This window comes from Heterocephalus glaber, unplaced genomic scaffold (genome assembly GCF_053883595.1).
Source record: "Heterocephalus glaber isolate CG9 unplaced genomic scaffold, H.glaber_assembly_v1.0 deba00000331, whole genome shotgun sequence".
Lineage (NCBI taxonomy): Eukaryota > Metazoa > Chordata > Mammalia > Rodentia > Bathyergidae > Heterocephalus > Heterocephalus glaber.
Window position 1 is genome coordinate 18,265,243 of NW_028258142.1, and position 23,875 is coordinate 18,289,117.

The following is a 23,875-nucleotide window of genomic DNA, read 5'->3' on the forward strand; positions in this document are numbered from 1 at the left end:
TTGGTTTTTGGCCTTTTTATCTGACAAAACTTACTTAACAAAATTACATTTTGAAGGAGGGGCCAAAGTTAAAAGGGCTGCAGAGGAGCTCCCTGTCCTCCTGCAAGGTCTTGGATTTCATGTAACTCTTAAGTAATTGGGGTCATTCTCCCACTGTCCTGGTCCTCTTCCCTAGGAATAAATTGGATGAAAAGAATGAATGGTCAAGAAAGAAGGAGAAAAGGGTAGGAATTATTCTTTTCCTTTTTAGTCTACCTCAATCACCAAAGGGACATTTATATTCAAGAATGCTTTCATACATGTATGGCTTGATTTTATTTCAAAATAGTAAATCTAACTTAGAGAAAAAAAAGACACATCATTCAATAAAATTGTATTGTCAATAGCCAGAACTAAGTCAATATTAAACCTTCAGAGAAAGAACAACCTGTTTACACTGAATAACAAGGAAGAAATGAGGGAAGAAATACCATAAAATCTTCTGTGAATATGTCCTTTTGGTAGTGAATTAATACACAAGCCATAACACAGACAGCTTATCAGAACCACTTTACAAAATATTACTAGTATAAATTACAAACTATCTAAAGTAACTACACCCACAGGCTAAAAAAAAAAAAAAAATGTCAAGGCATTGTGAATACTTTAAGAGCTTTACTTATATTTTCTAAAGGTTTTAGGTTTCTTGTTTTTTCCCCATCACATTAGACAAAGAGCCAACTTCCTTCAACACCAAAAGTTTTTTATTGGCTACTGGGAGAGTCCTTGTGGAATTTATGTCCCTTTATCAGTCCCTTTGAAGCTCTGGCACCAGGCCAGCACCAAATGGCCAGGTGAGACAGATATTAGAAATGAAAACCAATTTTTAAATAAGAATTGTGTGTCCCCCTTGAGGTCTTACACTTCATCTACTATAGTTCTATAATTCTTTATCCAGCATTTCAAAATCTAAGCTAGTTCCCAAAGTATGTTCATAAGCTGTTAGCATACTCATTTACCAGCAGAATTTGACCACGTAGGGGCTATAGTCTTTATTTGTCCATTTTGTGTGAATATTCATTATAGAACTACTAAGGCCTTGATTTATACAGTGCTGGTACGGACCCTATTAATGGATTTCCATAGCATACCAAATGCACTGAATCATATGTGCAACATAATATCTTCCTAAAATCTCCCAAATTCAAAGTTTGAGAAGAAAGAAAACTTGTTTCTCAAGTTTTAACATAAGGATGTGTACAGTAAAGTGAATATGTGTGCATTTTCACTGGATGAAGGCAGTTTTTGTGGGTCCCATGCACTGGAATTTCTTTTAACTTTCAGAATGTCTAGAACATTCTATATCCTGGTGAAGAAAGGCAAAGTTCTGAGAACAAGATCCTCCAGATCCTCCTGATAGGAATTGTTCCATGTGGAGGACCATTTTGCCAACAACCTTGGACAGTTTGACAAATAATATTTTTTCCTCTAATGTGCTTCCTTTTCCTTAAAAGTATGTGTCATTTTCTTTTATGGAGGTAAAAAAGTGTAACAAAAGAATTAGAAAAGAAGGGCCTGTTAATGTAAAGGCTACACATGACAAATACTGGCTGCTTCCTGATCCAGGAATGTTAACAATTTATTGCATTTAGAAAGTGATTCTCTGGATGCAGAGTTTACAGCAATCTGCATCCACAGATAAATCAGGTGGGACTTAACTTGGGTTCTACCACTTAAGGTGAACAGAACTTGCCAAAGAAAATGATGTTTCGTGTTTTGTTGTGCCTGATGAGATAAATAAAGGGGTGGTCAGCATTGAATTCATCCTTGTGTTGCAGGATCCGGGATCCTGGCACCTCTATGGAATCTCCACCATCTTCAGTTATTTCTAAGCACACTCTGTGAACCACATTTGATAGAGCCACTCCCTTGGTCTCTGACATTCCAGAGAAATCGGATGTACTTTCATTAAATAAATTTTTCAGCCCTAAGTTTTCCAGACTAGCCTTAGGATCAACCATCTTTTCCACCTTAAACTTTGGAAGGGAGAGTTTGACTTTGGCATTGGCCATGGTGCTGGGATTGGTCCACTTCAACAGCATTTCTGAGTTGAGCTGTTTTTCAATCTGAAGGACAAGAAAGAAAACAGTCTTATTTATTTCCAGGTGTAAAAGATTTTTCTTAATTAAAAACATAAAGTGCTGTTAGGAACCCACTTTGAAAGCAATCTGAATGGAACATCAAGGATGGTCCAGCACGTTTGGCATGTAACTACTTTCTCCTAGAAGATCCTCCAGCCACCCAGCCTCACTCTTCTCTTCACCCTACATCAGTGCTCACTGCTTTGTTTGCACTGAAATGTATGAGGGCATTTTTTTATTCATTTGTTTTGAATTATAGAGTAGCTTTACAGAAACAGATGTATGGATTATGATACTGCATATACAATAAGAAAATGAAGATAAAATTAGAAAGGTTTTTATACATATTTCCTGAGCCCTTATAATTTCTCCACAAGCAAATCCCATATTCTGGACATTCCAAATTTTAATAAATCAAATTAAAGTAAAGTTATTTTATTTTAGAAATGGGAATTTGGACTATCTCTAAGTCATTCTGTAAGCTCATAGATGTTAAATTCATCCATTCCCATTGTTTTTTAAAAATGAGACATGCAACAAAGCATAAATGAGTTGGTCATAAAATTCTTTATAAACCAAATCTTAAATTGCTTCTCACTCTCCAATCTTCCCACTGGTTAAAAGAAAAACAAGTGCACCCAAGAATAATTCAAATACACCCATAACTGATATTACCACAGAGAAAAACAGCACTAATAACACTCATATGAAACCAGTAAAGCTGAGGAGCATGGCAAGGTCACGAACTGATTAGGCAGGAATAATTGTATTCTCATGCTAATCTATTCTAACTACTTTTCAATCAATATTCTCTCATTTAAGACAGATTATTAGGACCAAAAGATTTTCATAAGAACCAGAGTTTCAAGGGGCCAACAAATACATTCTCTGGTCCATTTACCACCTAAGAGTAGAAAGGGGAGAAAATTCATTGGTAACTCAAAAAGATTATGTTGGAGGGGAAACAAAATTTTGCCTCCATTGTGTATGTGCTAAGGGTTGAACCATGTCCCCTAATTCATATGTTGAAGCTCTAATTGACGAACCTCAGCATGTGACGTTGCTTGAATATAAATCAATACAGGTAAAATTAAGACAAGTTCCTTAGGGTGGACCCTAACCCAATAAGACTAGTGTCTTTATTAAAAGGAGGAATTTGGACACAGAGACAGGAATAAGCACAAGGTCAAAGCCAAATGAAGATGAAGGCAGAAATCAGAGTGAAGTATCTACAAGCTAAGGTACACCAAAGCTTGCCAGTAAGCTGGGAACAGTAGTACACACCTCTAATGCTAGCTACTCAGGAGGCTGAGACAGGAGAATTGGAAATTCAAAGCCAGCCTGTGCACCTTAGTGAGACTCTGTCTTAAAAAAAAAAAAACTTATTCTTAAAAGGGCTGGGGATGCAATTCAGTGGTAGAGCACTTGCTTAACAAGTATGAGGGAGGTTCAATAACCACTACAAAAAAAAAAAAAAAAAGATTATCAGTAAGCCACAAGAAGCTAGGAGAGAGGCCTACAGCAGATTCTCCCTCCAGCTCTCAAAGGATCAGTACTCCTTGATCTTGGATTTGCAGTCTCCAGAAGTACAAGAAAATAAACATCTGTTGTGTAAGCCATCCAGTTGTGGCACTTTCTTATGACAGCCATAATAAACTGTTACAATAATATGCTTAAATATTTCTTTCTAAGACTAAAAAGATCATTTTCTTTAGTTCTATACTTTCAGAAGAAAATAATTGACAATTGAATGAGGATATTTTAAGTAAGGTAAAACCTAAGACAGCTGAATACTGCAAGATTACGATACGAAATGGAGTAAAAGGGAGAGAATACTACATCAAAGAAGATAAGAACAAAAATTATGACTCAGCTAATAAAGTGATGGCTACAGCGTAATGATAACTAAAGTAATAGGTAAGAAGAGGACTGAATTTGTCCATCCCCTGGAGAGTCAGGGAATAACTGTAATCCCAGCACTTTAGGAGGCTGAGGCAGGAGAATCACAAGTTTTAGACAGCCTGGGCCATTCAGCAATTTAGTGAGACCCTGTCTCAAAATAAAAAATGTACAATGCATGAAGGTGTAGCTCAGTATATAGGACATCAGTTCAATCTCCTGTGCTGAAAAAAAAAAATCTATTAATGTTTTCTTCTTTAAGAGTTCCTGTTCTCAAGATAGTAGGCTGAGTGGTGCATAGCACTTTGTGGCCTTCCTGCTGAGGAGATGAGGGAAGCATAACACCCAAGAGTTAGGAACATGACTCCAACTTTCCAAGCTCAAACCCTGAGTCTACATATCACTAACTAGTAATGTGACCAAGGACTACTTGTCTACCCCTATATGCGTCAGTTCCCTTGTTGGTAAATAAGAGTATGGTAATAGTTTCTAGTTCATTAGACTGTTAAGAATTAAATGAGACAGTGCATGTCTGGAATTTAGCACTATCATAATTGCCAAATAAATGTGGGCTGTTTTCATATTAAAACCAAAAGGCCCAGATAGGACCCCGAAGGCCTTGGAGATGCTGAGCCAGTGCCAAATGAAGCAGAGCTGCACCCACATCTCACAGCCCACACAGCACTGTCCACACACCTCTTTGCCATGACAGAGCTCCTGGGTGTTGGGCACCTGCTTCCTTTCTTACCTTCTCCAAGCCCGTGGATTCATCCTCTACATCCTTGGGGAGCAGAATGAGCATGCTGAGGTGCTTGTTTTGAAAAGGGAGCTCTATGATCTTACAATTGATATCATCAATGTTCCCCATACAGAATGTGGCCTCCATATTCATCATTTGCACTGGTTTGGTGTCTGCCTATTAAAGGAAAAGAATTTGGACAGTTTTCAATTTACACAAACATAAATATATATATATTATATATATATATATAATATATATATATTATATATATACATACACATGTACACTACACTCATACACACAAATGCAAATATACATACATATACATGCATAGAAAAATATACCTAAACATACATAAATATACAGATAGACTTATAGATACACAAATTTGATCTATGGTTTCAAATCATTATGGCTTATGATTCATCCACTATGACCCAAACCATGATGCACTTGAGCAATTAGAGAGTCCTGTGAAGTTTATGACTTTCTTTGAAAAGTTATTCACATGCTTTATAATTCCACATATTATACATTATAGCAACTACATATAGTACTATACTTGCAGATACAAAACATTAAAAATAAGACAGAAGGACTGAAAAATATAGGCAAAGTTTAAATTAATCTTTATAGACACATAATATGAGATCTCTATTCCTAGTGAAACTAACTTGAAAGTAAATTATAGTGCCAACTCACACATCCATTTACATAGTGCTTCCTTAAAAAATGCTTTACAATCTTAGCATGTGTCAGGACAAAACCATATTTGGTTTTCCTCTGTTTGCCTTTGGTTTGTATCACCTGCTCCATCCAGTACTGACCCCTGCACTAATCTGAACTGATGAGGAGCCTGGATTGGAAATTAGAATCTGAGTTTTAGACCCAAATGCATCTGTTCCTGCAACCTTGAACAACTCACTTGACCTCTAAGACACACCTTCTGCATCAATTGAATAAGAAAATTAGAAAATTCAGAACGGTCAGAGTGGGGGAGGAAGGGAGAGAGCACCACAGCGGGAGGGTGAGAGGTAGTGGCAAGATATAGGCAAAGCAGCTATTGTTATGTTTTTCCTTTAAACTATCTAAAATAAGTAAGAAAAAATATTAAGCTGTCGAAGTTGGCCAAAAGGTACATGGGTATTTGTTTATTATACTCTATGAGTTTCTGTCTGCTTGATATATTTTATGATTTTAAAAAATAAGAATGCTTTCAAAAATTTTTCTCGGTCTCTTACAGTTCCAACACACTCCATGCTCCTTTTGCAACAGAGCCCATGAAATAGTCTTATTACTAATGTGTTTATCTCCAGGGACCACCCCAGGCTTCTTCCCTAACCCTGTCTCTTCCACAGAGGTATCTGGCTTTCTAAGGGAAAACTGATTTTTACTAAGAAGCAAATGATTGAGGTAATTTAATGTAACTTATTATTACTTATTGATGTCCTATGGGATATACACCTGTTAACTGAATCTCTTCAGGGAGTGATTTTAAGATTCAGATCAGATCTGCAGAGATATTACAGTAAAACTTTTACCTGGGAAGCTGAACCTCACCCAACACTTCTCTCAAGCAGACCTACACTGTATTTATTTTACTTTTTGCCTATACCTCTACGTGAACACTTGCCACAGTACTGGAAATAATTATTTATATGAATATTTATTTATTTGAAATATTTGTCTTTCCACCTTAATTAAAATATAGTCAAGGCAGAAACCATATCTTATCTTCCTGGTATATTTCAACATAGAGTAATTGTTCACTGAATAGTTGGATGATAACTAATTGAACATTTCAATTCTATGTGTAACCAGAAATGGAACTATGATAGCAAAACATAATTTTTTTAAATTAACTGATAATTTTTCCATTTATTTCTTCTAAAAAAGATATAGATTTGTCTAAACATCTCCTTCAGGTTAGATTCCTAATCATTTCTGAATATACATAGCATGGTGGCCTCCAAAAGCTGTCATCAACTTATCAGCAAGTGAATACGAGCACAATAACCCCATTTCCTGAAATATCAATTGAGGTTCACCCCCTGAAAACAGAACTAAACACTATCCTAGTAAATACAGTACAATATGTGACAGATCACAAAGCAGGGCACTAAAAATATTACATAAAATTACCTTCAAACTATGTGTGTAAGGTGTATATGAAACAGAAATGAATTATCTGTTTATACCTAAGTCCCATCCCAAACATATCTCACTATGCACCTGCAATTATTCCAAAAATCTGAAAAACACTTATGGTCCCAAGCATTTAAAATAAGGGATACTAAACCTGTGTGTGTGCATATATATAAATATATATGTATCTGTATTACTAAACTTTTAATATATATGTACTAAACTTTTGCCAATTTAGTCTAGTCCTTAAAGGTGACACCACAGGACTTGTGAAAAGTTTAGTAATCACTCAAAAAGTCCAAGGGTTGACAAACCCATTCAAAGGAAACAAAAGAAAAGTCATAGCATCCGCATTCAAAAGGAGGATGCATCCCCACGCAGCCTTGAGGAGGGTTTTATTGTGTAATTAAATGAAGCATTGAAAGATTAATGACAGGTCAAACTCTTAATTCTGTTCAGAGAGTCTTCAGTTTCTAAGGTCTGATATAACCTGGCTTTATGATTAAATTGCAGGAACAAAGGAATTGCACACATTCCTCCTCTATTCCCAAAAGACACTCATTAACGCTTTCTTAAGTGTAAAAACTAGAAACTTTAGTGTGATTAACACAAAAGTCCAGGACTCACTAATGTGGCCCTAAGGACTTACTGTGAGGTGCCATTGGCAACATGTTTCACATTTCACATAAACATATTTAGGCGCCCCTGTCAGGAAGGAAAGCCAAGGTCTGACCAAATGAGACAGAGAGGCCTCTGTGACAGGCCTCACTCCTCCCTGACTCACCCAGCTGTGACCAGCATGCAGCCTACCTTTTCTTTCTTTCGTTCCTCGTTTTATTTTATTTATTTTTTTTTAGTGAAGAGGAATTGTTTTGAGCCACATATAATACAGTTAATGTATATAAGTAATCAAACTTTTTATTTTTTATATTTTTAATTACAACATTTTTAAAAAGAGGGATAAGCTGAGCTGCAGGTTGGACACCACTGGCAGGCTGTAAATTCATGCTCCATTTCAGTTCCTTGAAAGGCAACACTAAGAAAATGAAAAGGCCACTCTTAAAAACTCGAGAAACTATATGTGAAAAAACTCTGACTCTGAAGAACCTAATGTGTGTCCCTAGTGTCTCAGATACACACGTGGTGCACAGGGCCAGTCCTGTCCCTAGCAGTCAGCTTTAAGAAAGGAAGCCAAGCTCAGCCAGAGGGCCTGGAAGGAGTTACCCTTTCACCCCTCTACCACTCAGCGATACTCTGAGTAGGTAAGGAGCAATAACAGCAATTGTTGTCCTCTCCCTGTGAAAATGCCCAATAAAGGCCAGTCCGGTTTTATCTGACATGGACTGTTTGATCAAACTGACCTTTGAGGATTGACGGGTCATTCATCCAACAGATTTGCAGGCACCTAGTGGGTGTCAGGGATGTAGCCAGGAACTGTACACATTAGGGTGAATAAGGCATGGTCCCTGCTGTCATAAAGCCCATGCACTAGTGGAGGGCACAGTCAAGAAGAACAGACTTTGCTGGGAAAAGTAAATTTGGAAGTAGACATAGTATGAATAAAGATTATTTGGAGAAAAAAGAAAGAGGCATGGAAGCCAGTCCCTCTAACTTTGTATCTTGAAGGTCTTTTTCCCCCTCCAGATTCTGGCATTAAAAAGGTTCTACTGTATTTGACAAAAATAAGTGATTGATCCCAGGCACTTTAGGTTCTGAGAGAAACTTGAAAATTTGAATTGAAGCATAGAAGCTACCAGGTAAATTAGCTTTCTTCAAGTAACAGATTGCTATAGGTCTCAGTTCTTATTTTTTGTTTTGTTTTTTTTTTTGGTACCGGGGATCGAACTTGGGACCTTGTGCTTGCAAGGCAGGCACCGGAACCACTGAGCTAAATCCCCAGCCCAAGGTCTCAGTTCTTAACAGAAGCCATCACATCAGTGGAGAACACATCACATCTTCATATGGATCCCTGGATTTTCCTAGATTCTCCAATAAAATGGGCCAATTCTCCAAACTCACTCTTTTGGTTTAATTTATAGAAGAGGTACTTTACCTATGTCCACCACTTATTTTTTAAATATTCACATCAATGAGACTGTCCTGCAAAACACATTTCTAATTCTCCCCTGTAATGACTCCCCATGATGCAGGTGAGTAAGCTTTTTTCTTCACAGCCAATAAATGCCTCAAAGTATCTTACAAATTATAAATTAAAATATCAAAATCAGTGCTGAAGCATTTGCCTAGCATTTTTGAGGCTCTGCATTCAATGCCCAGCATGGCAAAAGAAATACAAAATCAAAACAAATAACCAAACCATGTGCTTCCCTATCAATGGGTAAAAAAGTGAGATTATAAAGTTAATCAGGAGCAAAATGCCTAAATGATCAAAGTTTCATAACAATCCAAAGGCCTCTGATAGCAGGACTTGGTTTGTTTTCTTTTCATTTCTTGCTAAAGGCTCCTGTGCCCTCATCTTCCTCATCAGAATGAATTCCTGCACCCCTTCTGATGCCATGATTTCTTCAATTTAGAGTAGGGCTCATCAAGCAGATGCACCCTGCTCCAGATCTAAGAAATTATGGCAACAAAATGGAAATAGAGCTTTTGCAAATGGGAACAGAAACAAGAGTTGAAGGAAGCAGGTAAGGATAGGAGGGGAAGGGGGTAAAAAAAGAATGAAGATGTATTATAGACATGTACAAACTCCCTATGATAAATGCGATCATTATGTACTGCAAACACGTACTAATAAAAAAGTTTAAAATTAATTAATTAAGAATTAGAGTAGCAATCTTTTCCCTGCTGCATGCTGCCACATACCTTGCTGACTCTGAAAGGGCATTCCTTTGTTTCTGATTCAGGAAATTTCTTCATCCACTTCCCAACAAAGTAGGCAGCATTAACCACAAGGATTTTGGTCTGATCACTCACGCTGTTGTCAGATAAAATGTTCTCAAAGTGGCCTGCAAACAATTTAAGAAAACCAGAAATACCAGAGTTCTCTTCCAAACTATTTTGATATATGCATGCATGTGCATTCACTGGGCATGAGCCACTTAGAGTCACAGCATATATGGCCCATTACCACAGACCATAAGATTTCAGGACTTTCTCCCCTTCTGCCTGACAACATCAGACTTACCAAAGAGGTCTAAGATTGGAAGTCAGGTCTTTTTGACTCAAAGCCTGTGCTCCCAAGCAAAAATACATGGTCTGTGGCTTTACATACATCTAGCTCTGTGCTAAGCATTTTCACCTACACTTTCTCATTTTTCTCACAATGGTCCTACATGGCAAAGATTATTCCCATTTTATAGTTGGGCTCATAGAGATCAAGGAGCTGTCGTAGTTCACTCAGCTGGAAAGTATGTCCAATACCAAGATAATACTTCCCTTTACCTGAAGGCCCCGCACTCCTGCCTGCTCCTTGAAGGCAGGTCACTTGCCTCAAGGTCAACTGTAATCACCACAAGCTAGAATTCAACAGTGATAATCCCTTAATAAAAAGATCTCCTTGTATTTGAATAGCACCTGACGTTTTTCAAAGAATTTTCATTTCCCTACTCTCTGATCTTTACATCAACTCTCAAGGCCATCTCATAGACCTGGACCTATATGCAAAGAGCCCTGCATTTGGTTTAATGTTCTATTGTCACCATCTTAAAAATGTTAATAAAATTTTTAATAAGTGCCCACATTTTTATTTTTCCGCTGAGCACCACAAATTATGTAACTGGTTCACCCATGCTATATGTGTCAAATATGAAACATCATTATTGAAGAAACTTGAAGAACAAAGAAGTATGGGCACCAGTAACTTAAATTCTGAGCTTCTATTCCTGAATTCAGAAGTCTTTCACTAACTTATATTCTCTAGTCCAAAACCTTATGTGTATTCAGATTTTAAAAAGGGGCCAGGTATTTAGCTCAGTGGTTTCGCCACCTGCCTTACAAGCTCAAGGACCCAAGTTCGACCTCCAATACCAAAAAAAAAAAAAAAGAGAGAGATTAAAAAAAAACTTTTGAGGAAAAATATAATTACTTAGAAATTCTAAAAGCTAAACTCTAACAGCAACGTAAGCAGGAGCTGCTTCATACTTTTAATTTTTTAAATTGTCCTCATCCTGGTAGTATATACATCAAAGTTTTATTTTCAGACAGACCCAAAGAAGCTATATTTCAATAATATAGGCACAGATTTGTATGTACGTATTCATGTATGTACCTGCAAATATATCTATGGCTGCCGTTTGTTGGTATATAGTATTTACTTTTATACTCCCAACCTGGTAAAAATTATGTAGCACATACCCCATTTTACAGTTTGATAAATTGAGGTTCCATCTCCAATTATCATTGTTCATAATTGGCAATGCCTGGATTTGAAATTAGCTCCTAAACAACACTGAAGTTCCTGTTCATTCCATGTTGTTATATGTGGACTTTAAGACTCATGAGTCAATGTCACTGTGAGCTCTGCTCTTTCTCACAGGAAGTGTCTCCCTTACCCCAGAAGTATATCCCTCCAAAGCCAGCAGCGACTACCATATCCTTCAGTCATTCAGGATTGTTTATTTCCCAAGCAAGTACCTAGATGTATAATTATCATAAATATATCCCCCAAAAAAGGAAGCGTAGTCACTGATTAGAATCCAAATCAATTTAGTTCCAATTCCTTTCAATCAAAGCAGATGACTCACAGGGAATTTTAATGGAGGGAGAAGATAGCAGGAGCAGCACTGAGCAGGAGGCAGGAATGAGTAGATATCTGGAACCTCTAGATTCTCAGGGAGCAAGCTGGCATGAGGAGTTGGGAGACCAAAGACAAGCTTCCACTACTGTTTTGTTTTATTTTGTTTTCCTATATTTTTATTTGCCTAAAACCCTTTTCCTTTAATAAATCTGTAGACTTTCTGAGCTGGAAAGAGCCTCAAGTATCATCAAATTATACCAATTCTTCCATTTCCAGAGTTAAAAACTGGCCTCATGATTTGCCAAAAGCCATGCTGTTTGAGGCCCAGCTGGGGCTCTTCCTGGGCCTGGGAGAGCAAGGCAAAGTAAACTGAAACTGAAGCACCAGCAATTTCTGTCATGTGATGAGGCCATACAAGAAATGCCCAGAAATTCAAGTTGTTGACATGAATGGATGGGCAAGAATTTAGCTTGTGTCCTAAAAATACTACCCAATGAATCTCCAGATGATCAGTTTTCTTATGCTTGGAGCAAGGATTCATGAGAAGGGAGGCTCTGTTTACTTTGTCATTTATAGCAGAACAAGGAAAGGATACTTGCCATCTGTGAGATCCTTAATGGAGTTGTTGATCTGAACTTTCGTCTCATCCAGTTTATCTTTGAAATCAACAGTTTCCAATTCTTTTGCATATGGTCTCTTTGTAGAGCTGAGGAATTCCTGAAAATTATATAGTTCATAAAGTCACAGAGTACTTAAGAGCTATAATCAAGCTATTATATTGTTACACTGTTTTAACAAAAGGATTTTTAAAAATCTATTGTCATGGATTCACTTTAAGAACTAGTAACACAATATAAACTGAAACCTCATGTATAAATGAGAGAATTTTTCTTTGCATTCAATATTTTACTTCTTCAACTATAAGACATTGTCAACTCTTAGATGCCTCCATCAATTTAGTATTAACTTTCAGGAAAATAAAAGAAATACTCTGTTAAATGTACAATACTATAAGAGGTATTCCAATTTCAAAAACAGATAGATACAGAGAGACAGATAAAGATAAAAAAGAAAAATGTACTTAAAGAAGAACCATCTGCAGAAATTTCCTATCCTTATTGAAATATTCTATAAATCATTGACACTCAATGTACAGTCCAAGAATCAAATGCCACAGTATCTCTTGAAACCTTGTAAGAAATGAAGACTTTTAGGCCCCACCCCAGGCTTACTGAATCAGACTGCATTTTATTAAGATTTCTAGGAATTTCATCCACACATTAAGTTTGAAACATAGCACCATAGAGAATATAGCAGTGGTTTAACTCTAAAGCTTCCCAAACCCTAAATCCCATCTGCATTGATTTTGGCTCAGAAGATCTGAAGGATTAAAATGGGATATGTACATGTAGCAACTCCTCAGGATGAATGTATTAATTATGTATCACAAACTCATACTAAGAAAGGAAGAACAAATGGAAGGTAGGATGAAGGAAGGAAGGGAAGGCAGAAGGGAGGGAGGGAGAAAGAAGACTTCCAGAACTCTCCAGAAATTGGTAACAACTATGAGATTAAAACAAGGGGGAGTATCTTAAGGGGGGTTAATTGCAATGTGTCTTACTGTAATGATTTTTAATTAAAAAGAGAGAGAGAACTGAGGCCTAGAATTCGCCCTTTTTATCAAACATCAGATAGTTCTGATGTAGATGTCCCTTCTCAAACAACAGTTGTTTGTACTATTACCTAATAAATTTTCAGGTGCTAAGCACCAACAAAGTGATGGAAAGCAGTCAAAATAAAAAAAAAAAACTGCAAACACCTAGTTTGTATGAAATAATTCCAAATGTTGAATTGGAAGTTCAACCACACAACACATAACTTGAATGTCATGCCACTTGCTCATAAGCACAGGGCATCTTAAATTTCTCCAGAGCATCTACAACCCTAACCAATTAAGTTAGCTTCACTTAATTGCAATCCAACCGTGGAACTGACTGTTGCCTTTCACTGAGAGAGTCAGTGTCACCTAAGAATATCAGAAAACCTCTGCAAAATGAGGGCCTCCATTGGCCTCACTGCAACAAAAACATACTAGGCATCTCCTTAAGGATCACCTAGGGAGCATTTTAATTTTTTCCCTGCCCAGCACCAACTCACATTTCAATTTTGTTTAATTTCCCAGGTGATTATTGAAACAAAAATGGTTGTATATATGTGTCTTCAAACCACAAGAATAAAATAACAATATCTAGTGACTTGTCTCCTCAAAAGATCTCAACCACAAGAACAAATACCTACTACAGAAAGTTGTAATGTAATGGTCAAATATTTAGACAGTAGAAGCTTTTAAATTTAGGAAGTTTGAATCTATGACTATCCATAGGAACTGAATCAATTCTGTAATACTGAAGTAGAGTGGGAACCTCCCCGTAATCTAAAATTTTGACTATGTATTTCAAACAGAGGCTTAAAAAATATTATAATATACCTTGAGGTCCAAGGTAAGGGGATGACAATCTTCTTTATATGATTGTTTCAAGAAATGGCTGGCCCATAAGAACTGGAGCTACTTTGTATAGACACTATCTGACCAGCCTATTGAAACAAACAAAACTGTGACTGATGAAAACTGCTAATTCAGGTTATTTTTCTTATTGACTTTGAGGAACATTTGGAGCATATTGCGTACATAAATAAATGAGATGGAGGGCTTAAAGCACTGTCAGGCCATATGCCTTGCTATTTAAGGAGAAAGTTTAAAACGTGAGTTGTCTTGTATTTCTTGTCTATAGAGATACATTTTTTAGACAGTTAATTACCTCATTCTCCATGCTCTCCACAGGGAAATAGGAGGAAGAGTGAGATTCATGCATGTTTGAGAAGGAAAGGGGAAGCCCCGGTGGTTCTCTATGTTTTATATTAGAAGTGACTGCTGTCAAGTCCCACTACATTCAACCTCTTCACTAAGACTGATTTATTTGAAGAAGTCTTAGATCATAAATGAACATCCTAGAAATGAATTTCACTGGAAAAGAAGGGAGATAGGTCTAAAGATGTGAAATGCCACTCAGTAAAAAGTTAAATCTTCCCAATAGCTTTTTGAAAACTTACTGTAGAAGGGTTCAGAGATTTGTCTAGGTAGAGCCGCTTGATTAGTTTCAAAGAGTAAAAGGAACTAAGTTTATTTACATCCGAGGTAACGGTTTGAAATCCAAAGGGCACATCTTTGACATTTTCAAAATGCAGGACCTGTCAAGAGAAAAAGTCCATTACCAAAAAGCATTACCTATTCCTGCTGAAGTGGACAATTGGTGACATCCGTCTCCTTGGGGCACATAGTATTTCCCTGCTCAGGTGTTCCATAAAGCAAGACTTCTGACTCCCAGCACTGTGGACATTTCGGTCTGGATAATTCCTATTAGGGCTGCAGATTTCTTAGCAGCATCCCTGTCCTAGATGCCAGTATCCTTCTACCCTTATTCGTGACCATCAAAAAGTTTCCAGATATTGCCAGATGTCCCCAGGGTAGGAGGGGTGGGACAAAATTGTCCCCAGTTGAGAAACACTACCATAAAGATCTCTTCCTGGTTGGCTATGGGGAAATTTTGCCCCTTCTTCAGAATGATGCTTCTGAAGTTCATGCAGAAGGAATTCCTAACTGGGGGGGAAAATGAAGCTAGATTATACTTTCTGTTGAATTTAGAGACCAGAAAAGAGAAATTAACACTGAGAGCGATAATCACTAGACTGGTATCAGATTCCAGGACAGAGGTACCTCTAGACAGAGTCTGGTCTCCTTATATGCTTTACCAAGTGCCAAAGGAACTGATGAACCACTTCTAACAGGAAGCTATGATAAGTGATGAGCCGTGGGTGGGCTGAGTCAGATGGCCTTGCTTTTTGCACCTGCTAGAAATGCCGTCTTCTCTAACTCTCCAGAGCCTCACTTGCCTTTCTGTAAAATGGACTGGGAATACTTACTGTTTGAGTTATTCTGAGAATGAAGTATATTTAAAACACCTAAATTATCCTATGATAATGATAATATCAAAAATATTATATAGACTATGGTTATTACTCCTCTAGTAATATTCTAAGCCATCTAAAATTGGGATGCTGTCATTTGAAGGCTTTTGCTCCTTTTCTTTTGCTCCAACCAACACTCCAGCATCTCCTCTCCTTTGTGGTACTGCAAACTATGAAGTCAGCATGAAAAGGTACTGTCCTCACTCCATAGCTCATAATGGCCATGCCCCAGGTCATGCCACCAAACCTGCACACTGTGCCAGCGAGTCATACAGCCTCAGCACTGCAGTGTCAAATTGGCTCTTCTAAGCCAGGGAATGACTCTCATCCCTAATGATGGGTAAACAAGGCCAGAAAATTAAACAGCCCAAGTAACTATTGCTAGGGGGCCAGTTGCATGTACTGAGATTTTTCTTTATTACTGGTGAGAAAGAGGTCCACTACCAGGAGGCTATTTGGTTTGGTTTGGGTCTGTCTGTCTGTCTGTCTTTCTTTCTTTCTTTTTTCTTTCTTTCTTTCTTTCACTTTTCTCTTTCCTATTCTTTTCCTTTCCTTTTTTTTATACTGGGAATTAAACCCAGGACCTCTCACACTTGTTAGGCAAACACTCTGCCTCTGAGCTTTATGCCCAATACTTTTTATGCTTTTGTTTTGAGACAAGCTCTTGCTAAATTGCCCAGACAGGGCAACTGTGTGATCCTCCTGCCTCAGCATCCTGACAAGCTGGAATTACAGGCATGTACCACCAGCAAAGAAGCTCTCTTCTTGGTCCTTCTCGAATTGGAGACAGGACTGAAGTTTCTTCTTCCCAAGTCTGAAGTTTCTTTTTCAAGCCCCACTCAATTTCAGTTGTAAATTCATCCTAACCTAAATAACATTTTGTTGGTCATAACTTCTGGACATTTATGCATACAAGGTGTTCTCTTTTTAAATGCTTATGAGCTTATGGAAAGAACTAAGAGCAATCAATGTAATAATAGTGGCATGGAAATAGGAGGATGCTTACCTACCACCTACAAGTACATGGGGACTTAAAATGTGACAGTCAGGAAAATCATCTCATTTTAAAGTCTGAGAACTTTAAAAGCTAGACAATCAACCATTGCCAAAAGGAAACTCTAAAACATCTACATATGTTTATCTCTGAATGTGGGGGGGGGGGGGGGGGTATCATGTTAGTCCATGCTTCTCAATGAGAATCCAAGCCCCTTGAGAGTATTATAAAAATATAAAAACACCATTCAGCTTATTTATCTATAATAGGTGAAGGTAGATAATTTAAAATGTTATCTCTCTATTAAAATAAGTGTATATATAGTCTAGGTAAAATGCAATTGACCGTGAATAGTAAAATAAAGCATGATACTATAAGTAAATTGTGTGCCAAGATGGACTGCTTTGCTCTATGTCTGAACATGGGGTAGGGATGAGGTCTACATTCACACTCAGGGTATTTGTAGTGGAATATTTGATAAAAACCATCGCCACTGATCTTTATAATATAACAGGTAAGCAGTGTCAGGTGACTTGGCGAAGCCCACTAGTGAATGGAACACCTGTTATTCCCTACCAGAGCCCCAGGTTCTCCATCACAACCTGCACCTATTCTGAACATAGGATGCAGGACACATCAATGAGCTTTTTCATTGAAAAATACATTAAGAGAGCTGGGCTCAGTGGTTTGTGCCTGTAATCTTAGCTACTCAGAAGGCTGAGGCCATTGGATTGAAAGTTCAAGGCAATTTAATGAGAACCTGTCTCAAAAATAAAAATAAAGCTACCTCAGTGGTAGAGAGCTCCTGGGTTCAATTCCCAGTACTAAAAACATAAGAGAGTCTTAGAATTGGCACAACTCTCAATCTTGAGCAATGCTGACCAGAGACTCCATTTCCTTTCCAGGCCCCTCCTATGGATCCTAATAACTGTATTTGACTAAAGTCAAAACAAGACATGAGGGGCTTACCTGTCCAATTTCATTTGCTGTGCCACCTTTGGCACCTACTTGAGCAAGCGACAGAGAGGTAGAGAGACAGATTGGAGAGAAAAGGACATTGCCCGCTGGTTCCTTGTCACACAGTTGTTTGAATAGATCAACAGCAAAAGCTGAATTTGCCAACTGCAGGGCATCCATTGTGGGCCTGGAACCAAGGACAAAGGAAGGGTTATTTCTAAGATATATTTACAATGTTCTCCATTGCATTCTGCCAACACAGTAAGAATTCTATTTTAACAAAGTAATGATCGTGGGTAGAAGACTAGAAGGAATTTTCCATAAATTCAAAAAGAAAGCTAGTTGTGGGGAAACTTGTGGGCAGATGTCCTAAAGCATATGAGGTCTATGTGCGCAGAACTGCTCAGTATCTCCAAATTCAGGCCTGCTCGACCACAATGGCCTTGGTCTGAAGCCCACCCACCGCTCCTCTCCCTCAGCAAGTGGTCAGAGCCATTGACAGCACAGAATAAAATCAGTTGAATTTATTTATCACATATTGTTTTGATTAGGATTTTGGTTAAATCATACAAAGTTGTCATTTTTGTAAATCACACACAGTAAAATTGCAGTTGTGTGATTCAACTGAATACTTGTTAAATTGTGTCCTCCAAGAAGACATGTTGCACCCCTAATCTGTAGTCCCTGTGAATGTGCTGTAAGCTCTTTGAGACTGAATTAGCTAAAGGAGGTCAGACTGGAGTTAGGCAGGCCTTAATCCAATGATGAATGTCCTTACCAGAACAGAAGAAAAGATAAAGAGGCGAACACCCAAAGAGGGAAGATGATTTGTGTGCACACAGACATGGAGAGTAAGCAGGACACTGAATCTCTTCAGGCAGGACACACACGCTGGTGTCAGAGAGAACGCCTCATTATTCAGGGCTTTCTTAGCCAGGACCCACAGGTGTGTGAGGCTCAAAGCCATGAATACAATTATAGCTTGTATCTTATACTGGACAGAAACTCAAAACGCAAAGATAAAGGAGTGGGCCACCGATCTTCAAATACCTCTTCCGAATTCTCTTTTACAGGACATATGGCTTGTGCGTAGCTCAAATTCAAAATATTATACTGTAAAGTCTGAAAAAGGAAGTTTATTAACAAAATAATGATAATAACAATAATGGTGACGATGATGATGATGTTTTGTTGGCCCTCTTCATGCTCACATCATCCCACTGACTGCCTCCTTCTTCTGATGCCACTGATAAGTACAGCAAGTGTGCATTGGATAGTGTGCCTGTTACAAATCTATCACAGGTAACCTAAAGTCCTGGTAGACACTCGGCATTGTGCTGTCCTTTAAGTCCACACAGGCTCCTCCTTCTCCTCTTGGGGCAGGGTCTGGCCCAAACATAACATCATACCCCAGTGGAAGCTGACCAGCACTAGGTATGTATTGAGACCAGCAGTGTCCTGAGACAAAAATGGCAAGCTGGGAATGTTTCAAACAGAGCACTCCTCACTGGGGAAATTAAAAGAAACTTCACAAGAGGTTTGGGAAATGTGGGTAAGAGACTTTCAGAACAAGAAGCCTGGCTTCCTCCAGCAGCAAACTTAACAATGACAGGCTGAGTTTATCTATATCTACAACTCAACATGAACATGAAATAATGAGCAGTTTCTTCACCAGAGAACCTAAACTTATATCCCTTCAAATTTTTCAATGTTTCTATAACCTGAGGTTTAATCACACTGACAACAATATATGAAAATACACAAATTGTGCTTTAACAAACCTAAGTAGTTTCTCCTAGCATATATCTACAACCCCTTAAGAAGAAAAATCAGAGTAATTTTATAAGTTGATAATAAATCACAATTTTAATAATTTTCTTTTGTGTAGAAAAACTGTGTTTAAAAGTATGAATTAAACTGGTAAGAGAGTTTGACTATAAATACCTAGAAATGAATCCAGGAAGTGAATAAAAGTGTAAGGATATATTCATTTTACCATTTTGTTCAACCAAAACATAATTCATTGTAACATTTTGAGATACATTTAGCCTAAATGACTCCATGACTATAGGCTCATTTGGCTTTAATACAATGAATTACACAATATGTTAAGGCTGTACTGCAGTACAAAGCTTAGATCCAGATCTTTGTTGGAGAATATAAATCTTTACCATCTGACATCCAGAGGCTCTGCCACCAGCCAAGCCCACTTTCAGTGAGTCCCTTCTTTTGCATAGTATTCCTTGGGGCATTAGTCTAAACCCATCTGCCTTCTTGTCCATATGTTGATTGGCTCCTTTTTCAAAAAATTCTCCTTGGCCATGGGGAAAGACATACAGCCCTAATATCCAAGATCCCAACTACAGCAGCATTGTTTGATACTGGACAAAGGTATCAAGAAAAGCTTATATGTGAAAAATGTAGTGGTAAACAATCACCAATTATGATATTAATCAAATAATAATGGTGAATCTGATCATCTGCTCCATGATCAGTCCCAAGTGACCTAAAACCACTATAAAGCTGATCTGATCTGAAATAGCTGAAGATATGACTTTGGCAACAGCCAATTGCCACTTCTCTGTGTTATAAAATGATCAAAGCATTTAAACAAATCCCAGGAATGTTACCAATACACATCTGGGAAAAAAATGTCACATTTCCTACAAAGACCATTTTGGATGATCAAATACTATAAAAAATTTTACAAGTACAACACTAGAGATTAACAATTTCTATACAGTACATTTATATGTTCAGGGGCCGGGGATTTAGCTCAGTGGTTCCACTGCCTGCCTCACAAGTGCAAGGTCTGGAGTTCAATCCCCCGGTACCAAAAAAAAAAGAAATACATTTATATGTCCAGTGGTTTATGTTCAAAGTGTAAAAATCACTAAAATATTTTCACAATATTCTTACAGAGACAGCTTCTTTCATTTTCATAAAAATTGTGTAACAATTTTAACAAAGATAATTCTGTACATAGTTCTAACAAAAAACACTAAACCTTTCAAAGTCACTTCAATGCTTAGAAGACATTTTTATTTTAACCAGAGAAAAGTGAAATGAATATGGAAGTAGTGATACAAATGCCGTTTTAACAATTTTCACTAAAGTGGTTTGTTTTTTGCAATTTTTTCCAAAGATATTCTAAAATCATAAACTTTTAAAGTAGGGCAAGATCTTGAAGTAGGATCTAGTCTTGGCCCCACCTTTTCATTTTGCAAACGAGGAAAGTGAGGTGGACAAAGACTAAAGTGATTCTCCCAGGCCACCCACACAGGGAGTGAAAGTGGCAAAACCAGACATGGAATTCATTAGCCCCCAGCCTGGCACTTCCCACCACACCCACCACTGTCTTTCCTGGCAATTGTGTCTTTGCTGGCATTTGCTCTCTCTGAAGTCTCTCAAGTTCCAGAAATACTATGAGTCCTGAATTACCCCCTTTAAAGATATCAAAATATGCCAGGGATGGTGGCACATACCTGTTATCCTACCTGCTTGGGAGGCTGAACCAAGAGGATCACAAATTCAAGCCAACCTGGGCAGACCCTGTCTCAAAATAAAAACTGATAATAGGCTTAGATAGCACCCCTGGGTTCAATCCCCAGTACAACAACAAAAGATACCAAAATATCCTGCATAGTTCTTTGTACTTGTATTTGTTTTTGTTTTTAGCAACACAAAGCTTTTTCCTTAGGGTTTTCCTATTTTAAAGAGCTCTGGTTCTCTTTCTGTCACCTAAGTTGCAAACTCTTAATATTATAATGCTTTCATTTAATAAGTACTGAGTACTACCAAGTGTCAGACAGTAAGTCAGGCATTAAGAAATCGAAGATGAACACAGCATGGCTCCTCCCACCACCAGGCCATCAACTAGTGGCATGATAAGTGTGATGAGTGTTTTAACAGCATGCACAAGTTACCATGGGAACCCTTAGGAACACCCAACCCATACTGGAAATGCCCATGACATCTCAGAGACAGAGACATCTAAGTAAGTCACACTAAGGGCCTAGGGGCAAGCTCTGAGGGATTAGGACTTAGACATGCAAAAATGTAGGCCAGAGAAAAATGATATAATTTAGAGACTGCAGCTGCCTCCAAATAAATGGAGACCCATGAACTAGGCTGGGGGAAAGGTGCTTACTTCTCTGGATTTAAAGTTTGTCACTGTACCCTGTATGAAGATTTTTCTAAGTTTGAAATGCATCTGAGCCAATGATCCTTGAATCTTTTGTTTTCAGATCCTTTTGATGAGATGAAGGCCCTGTGGAAAGAACAATCAAATGTCCCCCTTTGCCAGGGACAGTCCTGGTTTAAATCTCTTGTACTGACATTAAGGACAATCCCCCTCTCACTCTCAAGCATGTTCTTATTCAAACACTACATCTTCACCCCACACACAGTCCATCTACCACACCCTTCTGTACACAGGCGTGTGTGTGTGTGTGTGTGTGTGTGTGTGAATATGTTTTATGTGCATAGTTTTTCATTCCTTAAAAACTAAATTTTCACTGTGTCTGGGCATTGTGGATATCCTTTATCCCAGTCTGCCTTTTTTTTACAGAGGGAGGGACATGCTGAAAAGCTGCTGTTAGGAGTTTAGTGTAAAAAGTCCTTAAATGCTACCTTGAGAAACTGCCACTCACACCTATGATAGAATGTGGCTCACATTCCATCTCTGGAAGGAGAAAAATCAAAGCCAGATTAAGAAACTATGTGATTTTTGTAGCTTCCACAATGTGAAAGAGTATCATGAGGATTAAATCAAGTGATTAAGTGAGTAAATGTATGTGAAAAGAGCTCTGACCTCAAAAAAGTCTAATGCAGCCATTAGTAATAAGGTTAATTGCTTTAATTTCTGGTGGTGTGGGAGTTTCTGCTTTGCTCACATACTCTGATACATCACAGCTGCTCCTGTTTCTTTAGAAGCCTGGCCTTGACCCCTTTGACCGGCTGCTACCTAACAATAAAGGAGTACCAGATTAAACCACACCAGAAGAGCCCAGATTGCTGAGACTGCATGCTCTAAAGACAGTCTGCAGCTCAGAGAGACGGAAGTGCCACAGTTCAAGACATTAGGAAGCAAAAATATAAAGCTGCTGACTCATTTTCTATGGAGAATTTTATCCTCAGAGAAGCTCCCAGTACTCCACCCATCAAAGAACCCATCAAAAACTTGCATTTACTGATGGCGACTGACACAGAGTCCACCTAATTTTATTGCAAACCTCTTGAGAGATGCAGAGGGTGAAAGCCATGCTAAGAAAATCCATAGTGTCATGGAAACATCCCAGAGCTGCACATTTCAAGGCCCAATTCTGTTTCAGTGATGCCACTTTCAAGCGGTGACTTTCGCGATACCACTTCACTTCTGTGAGCCTCATCTATGAAATGAAAGAGCTGAGCAAAAATATGTGAAGATCCCCCAGTTTTGAGAATTCTACTACAAGTCTATGGGGCAGCCTGGCCTGTTAAATGGCTTCTAAATGTGTTAGGCTTAAAGGAATACATTTAAAAAAATATAGAGTTCATGAGAAAGAAACTACCATGAGCCAATCAGTTTATAAGTCCAAGAATCCACATTTGAAATGTGCAATTGTTTAAAGTACTCTGAAACCCTGAAAGAGGGAGGGAGAATGTTTTCTATCTAGAAGAAAGCAGTCGCCCGTAGATGAACACTGAGTTGATGCTTAAAAATGCCAAAAAGTAGAGCAGTAAACAAGTCTCAATTTCAACCCCACAGTACCCACAGAAAAGAGGAGCCCGGCACACGACTACTCAACTTTCCCCAGGGCGGCGTACCACACCCTTTCTAAGATGGCAAATTCACCCCGAATTCAAGGTAGGGCTGAGGATGTCCTCGGTGAGTCACTTTGGGGTCCGATCACCACTAACACCTTCTACCCGTGGTGTCATTTCTTCATATTCTTACCTTGTGTAGTTGAGAGATTTTACTTTCTATCTGGCATCCCTGAGGCCCAAAGCACAGAGCGTTGGAACGGCAGCCCAACTGGAGGAATAAGAGGCAGCAGTACTATAGCTTACCCTCGAAAAGACCAATTATGTCCACTGCGTTCACCCCCGGATCCAGCTTCAAGTAGCCTAAAAAGGGAAAACATCAGCCCCAAGACTTACTTTGCTTACCTGGAGTTACGGGGATTCTGGAAAACACTTCAAGAAAGAAGACAAGCAAGGAGTTCGGAGACCAGGAGGTGCAATCAATGCTCTGCGGGGCGTGAGCGCAGCTGGCTCACCTTAGCCGCGCCCGCCACTCCCACTGTGACCACGCC

At 38.4% G+C, this 23,875-nt stretch overlaps 1 protein-coding gene across 13 annotated transcripts; it reads right to left on the bottom strand.

Annotated features, from left to right (window-relative positions):
• Positions 1–361: 361 nt before the first annotated feature.
• On the bottom strand, positions 362–23,875 carry Serpinb5 (serpin family B member 5). Of its 13 annotated transcripts, none has more exons than XM_087191659.1 (11): positions 23,730–23,841; positions 23,518–23,595; positions 22,814–22,969; positions 21,730–21,849; positions 21,065–21,131; positions 17,592–17,766; positions 14,714–14,851; positions 12,202–12,319; positions 9,730–9,872; positions 4,768–4,935; positions 362–2,105 (listed from the first exon to the last, which is right to left on the bottom strand). In XM_087191659.1, exons 6-11 carry the CDS (start codon positions 17,757–17,759, stop codon positions 1,713–1,715), a joined length of 1,128 nt encoding a protein of 375 aa, XP_087047785.1. In that variant the 5' UTR covers positions 17,760–17,766; positions 21,065–21,131; positions 21,730–21,849; positions 22,814–22,969; positions 23,518–23,595; positions 23,730–23,841; the 3' UTR covers positions 362–1,712. The 13 variants fall into 13 exon arrangements, with proteins under 13 accessions (XP_087047785.1, XP_087047795.1, XP_021094928.1 ...); XM_087191669.1 differs by having other exon boundaries at positions 23,721–23,812; XM_021239269.2 differs by lacking the exon at positions 22,814–22,969.

Bases quoted from the DNA above. Each gene is read 5' to 3' on its own strand.
- Serpinb5 (XM_021239273.2), bottom strand. From the start codon at position 17,759: ATGGATGCCCTGCAGTTGGCAAATTCAGCTTTTGCTGTTGATCTATTC. The intron at 9,873-12,201 runs GCAAGTATCCTT...AATTGTTTGCAG, and splicing joins CATTAAGGATCTCACAGATG to GCCACTTTGAGAACATTTTA. The intron at 4,936-9,729 runs GTATGTGGCAGC...TTCCTTTAATAG, and splicing joins GCCCTTTCAGAGTCAGCAAG to GCAGACACCAAACCAGTGCA.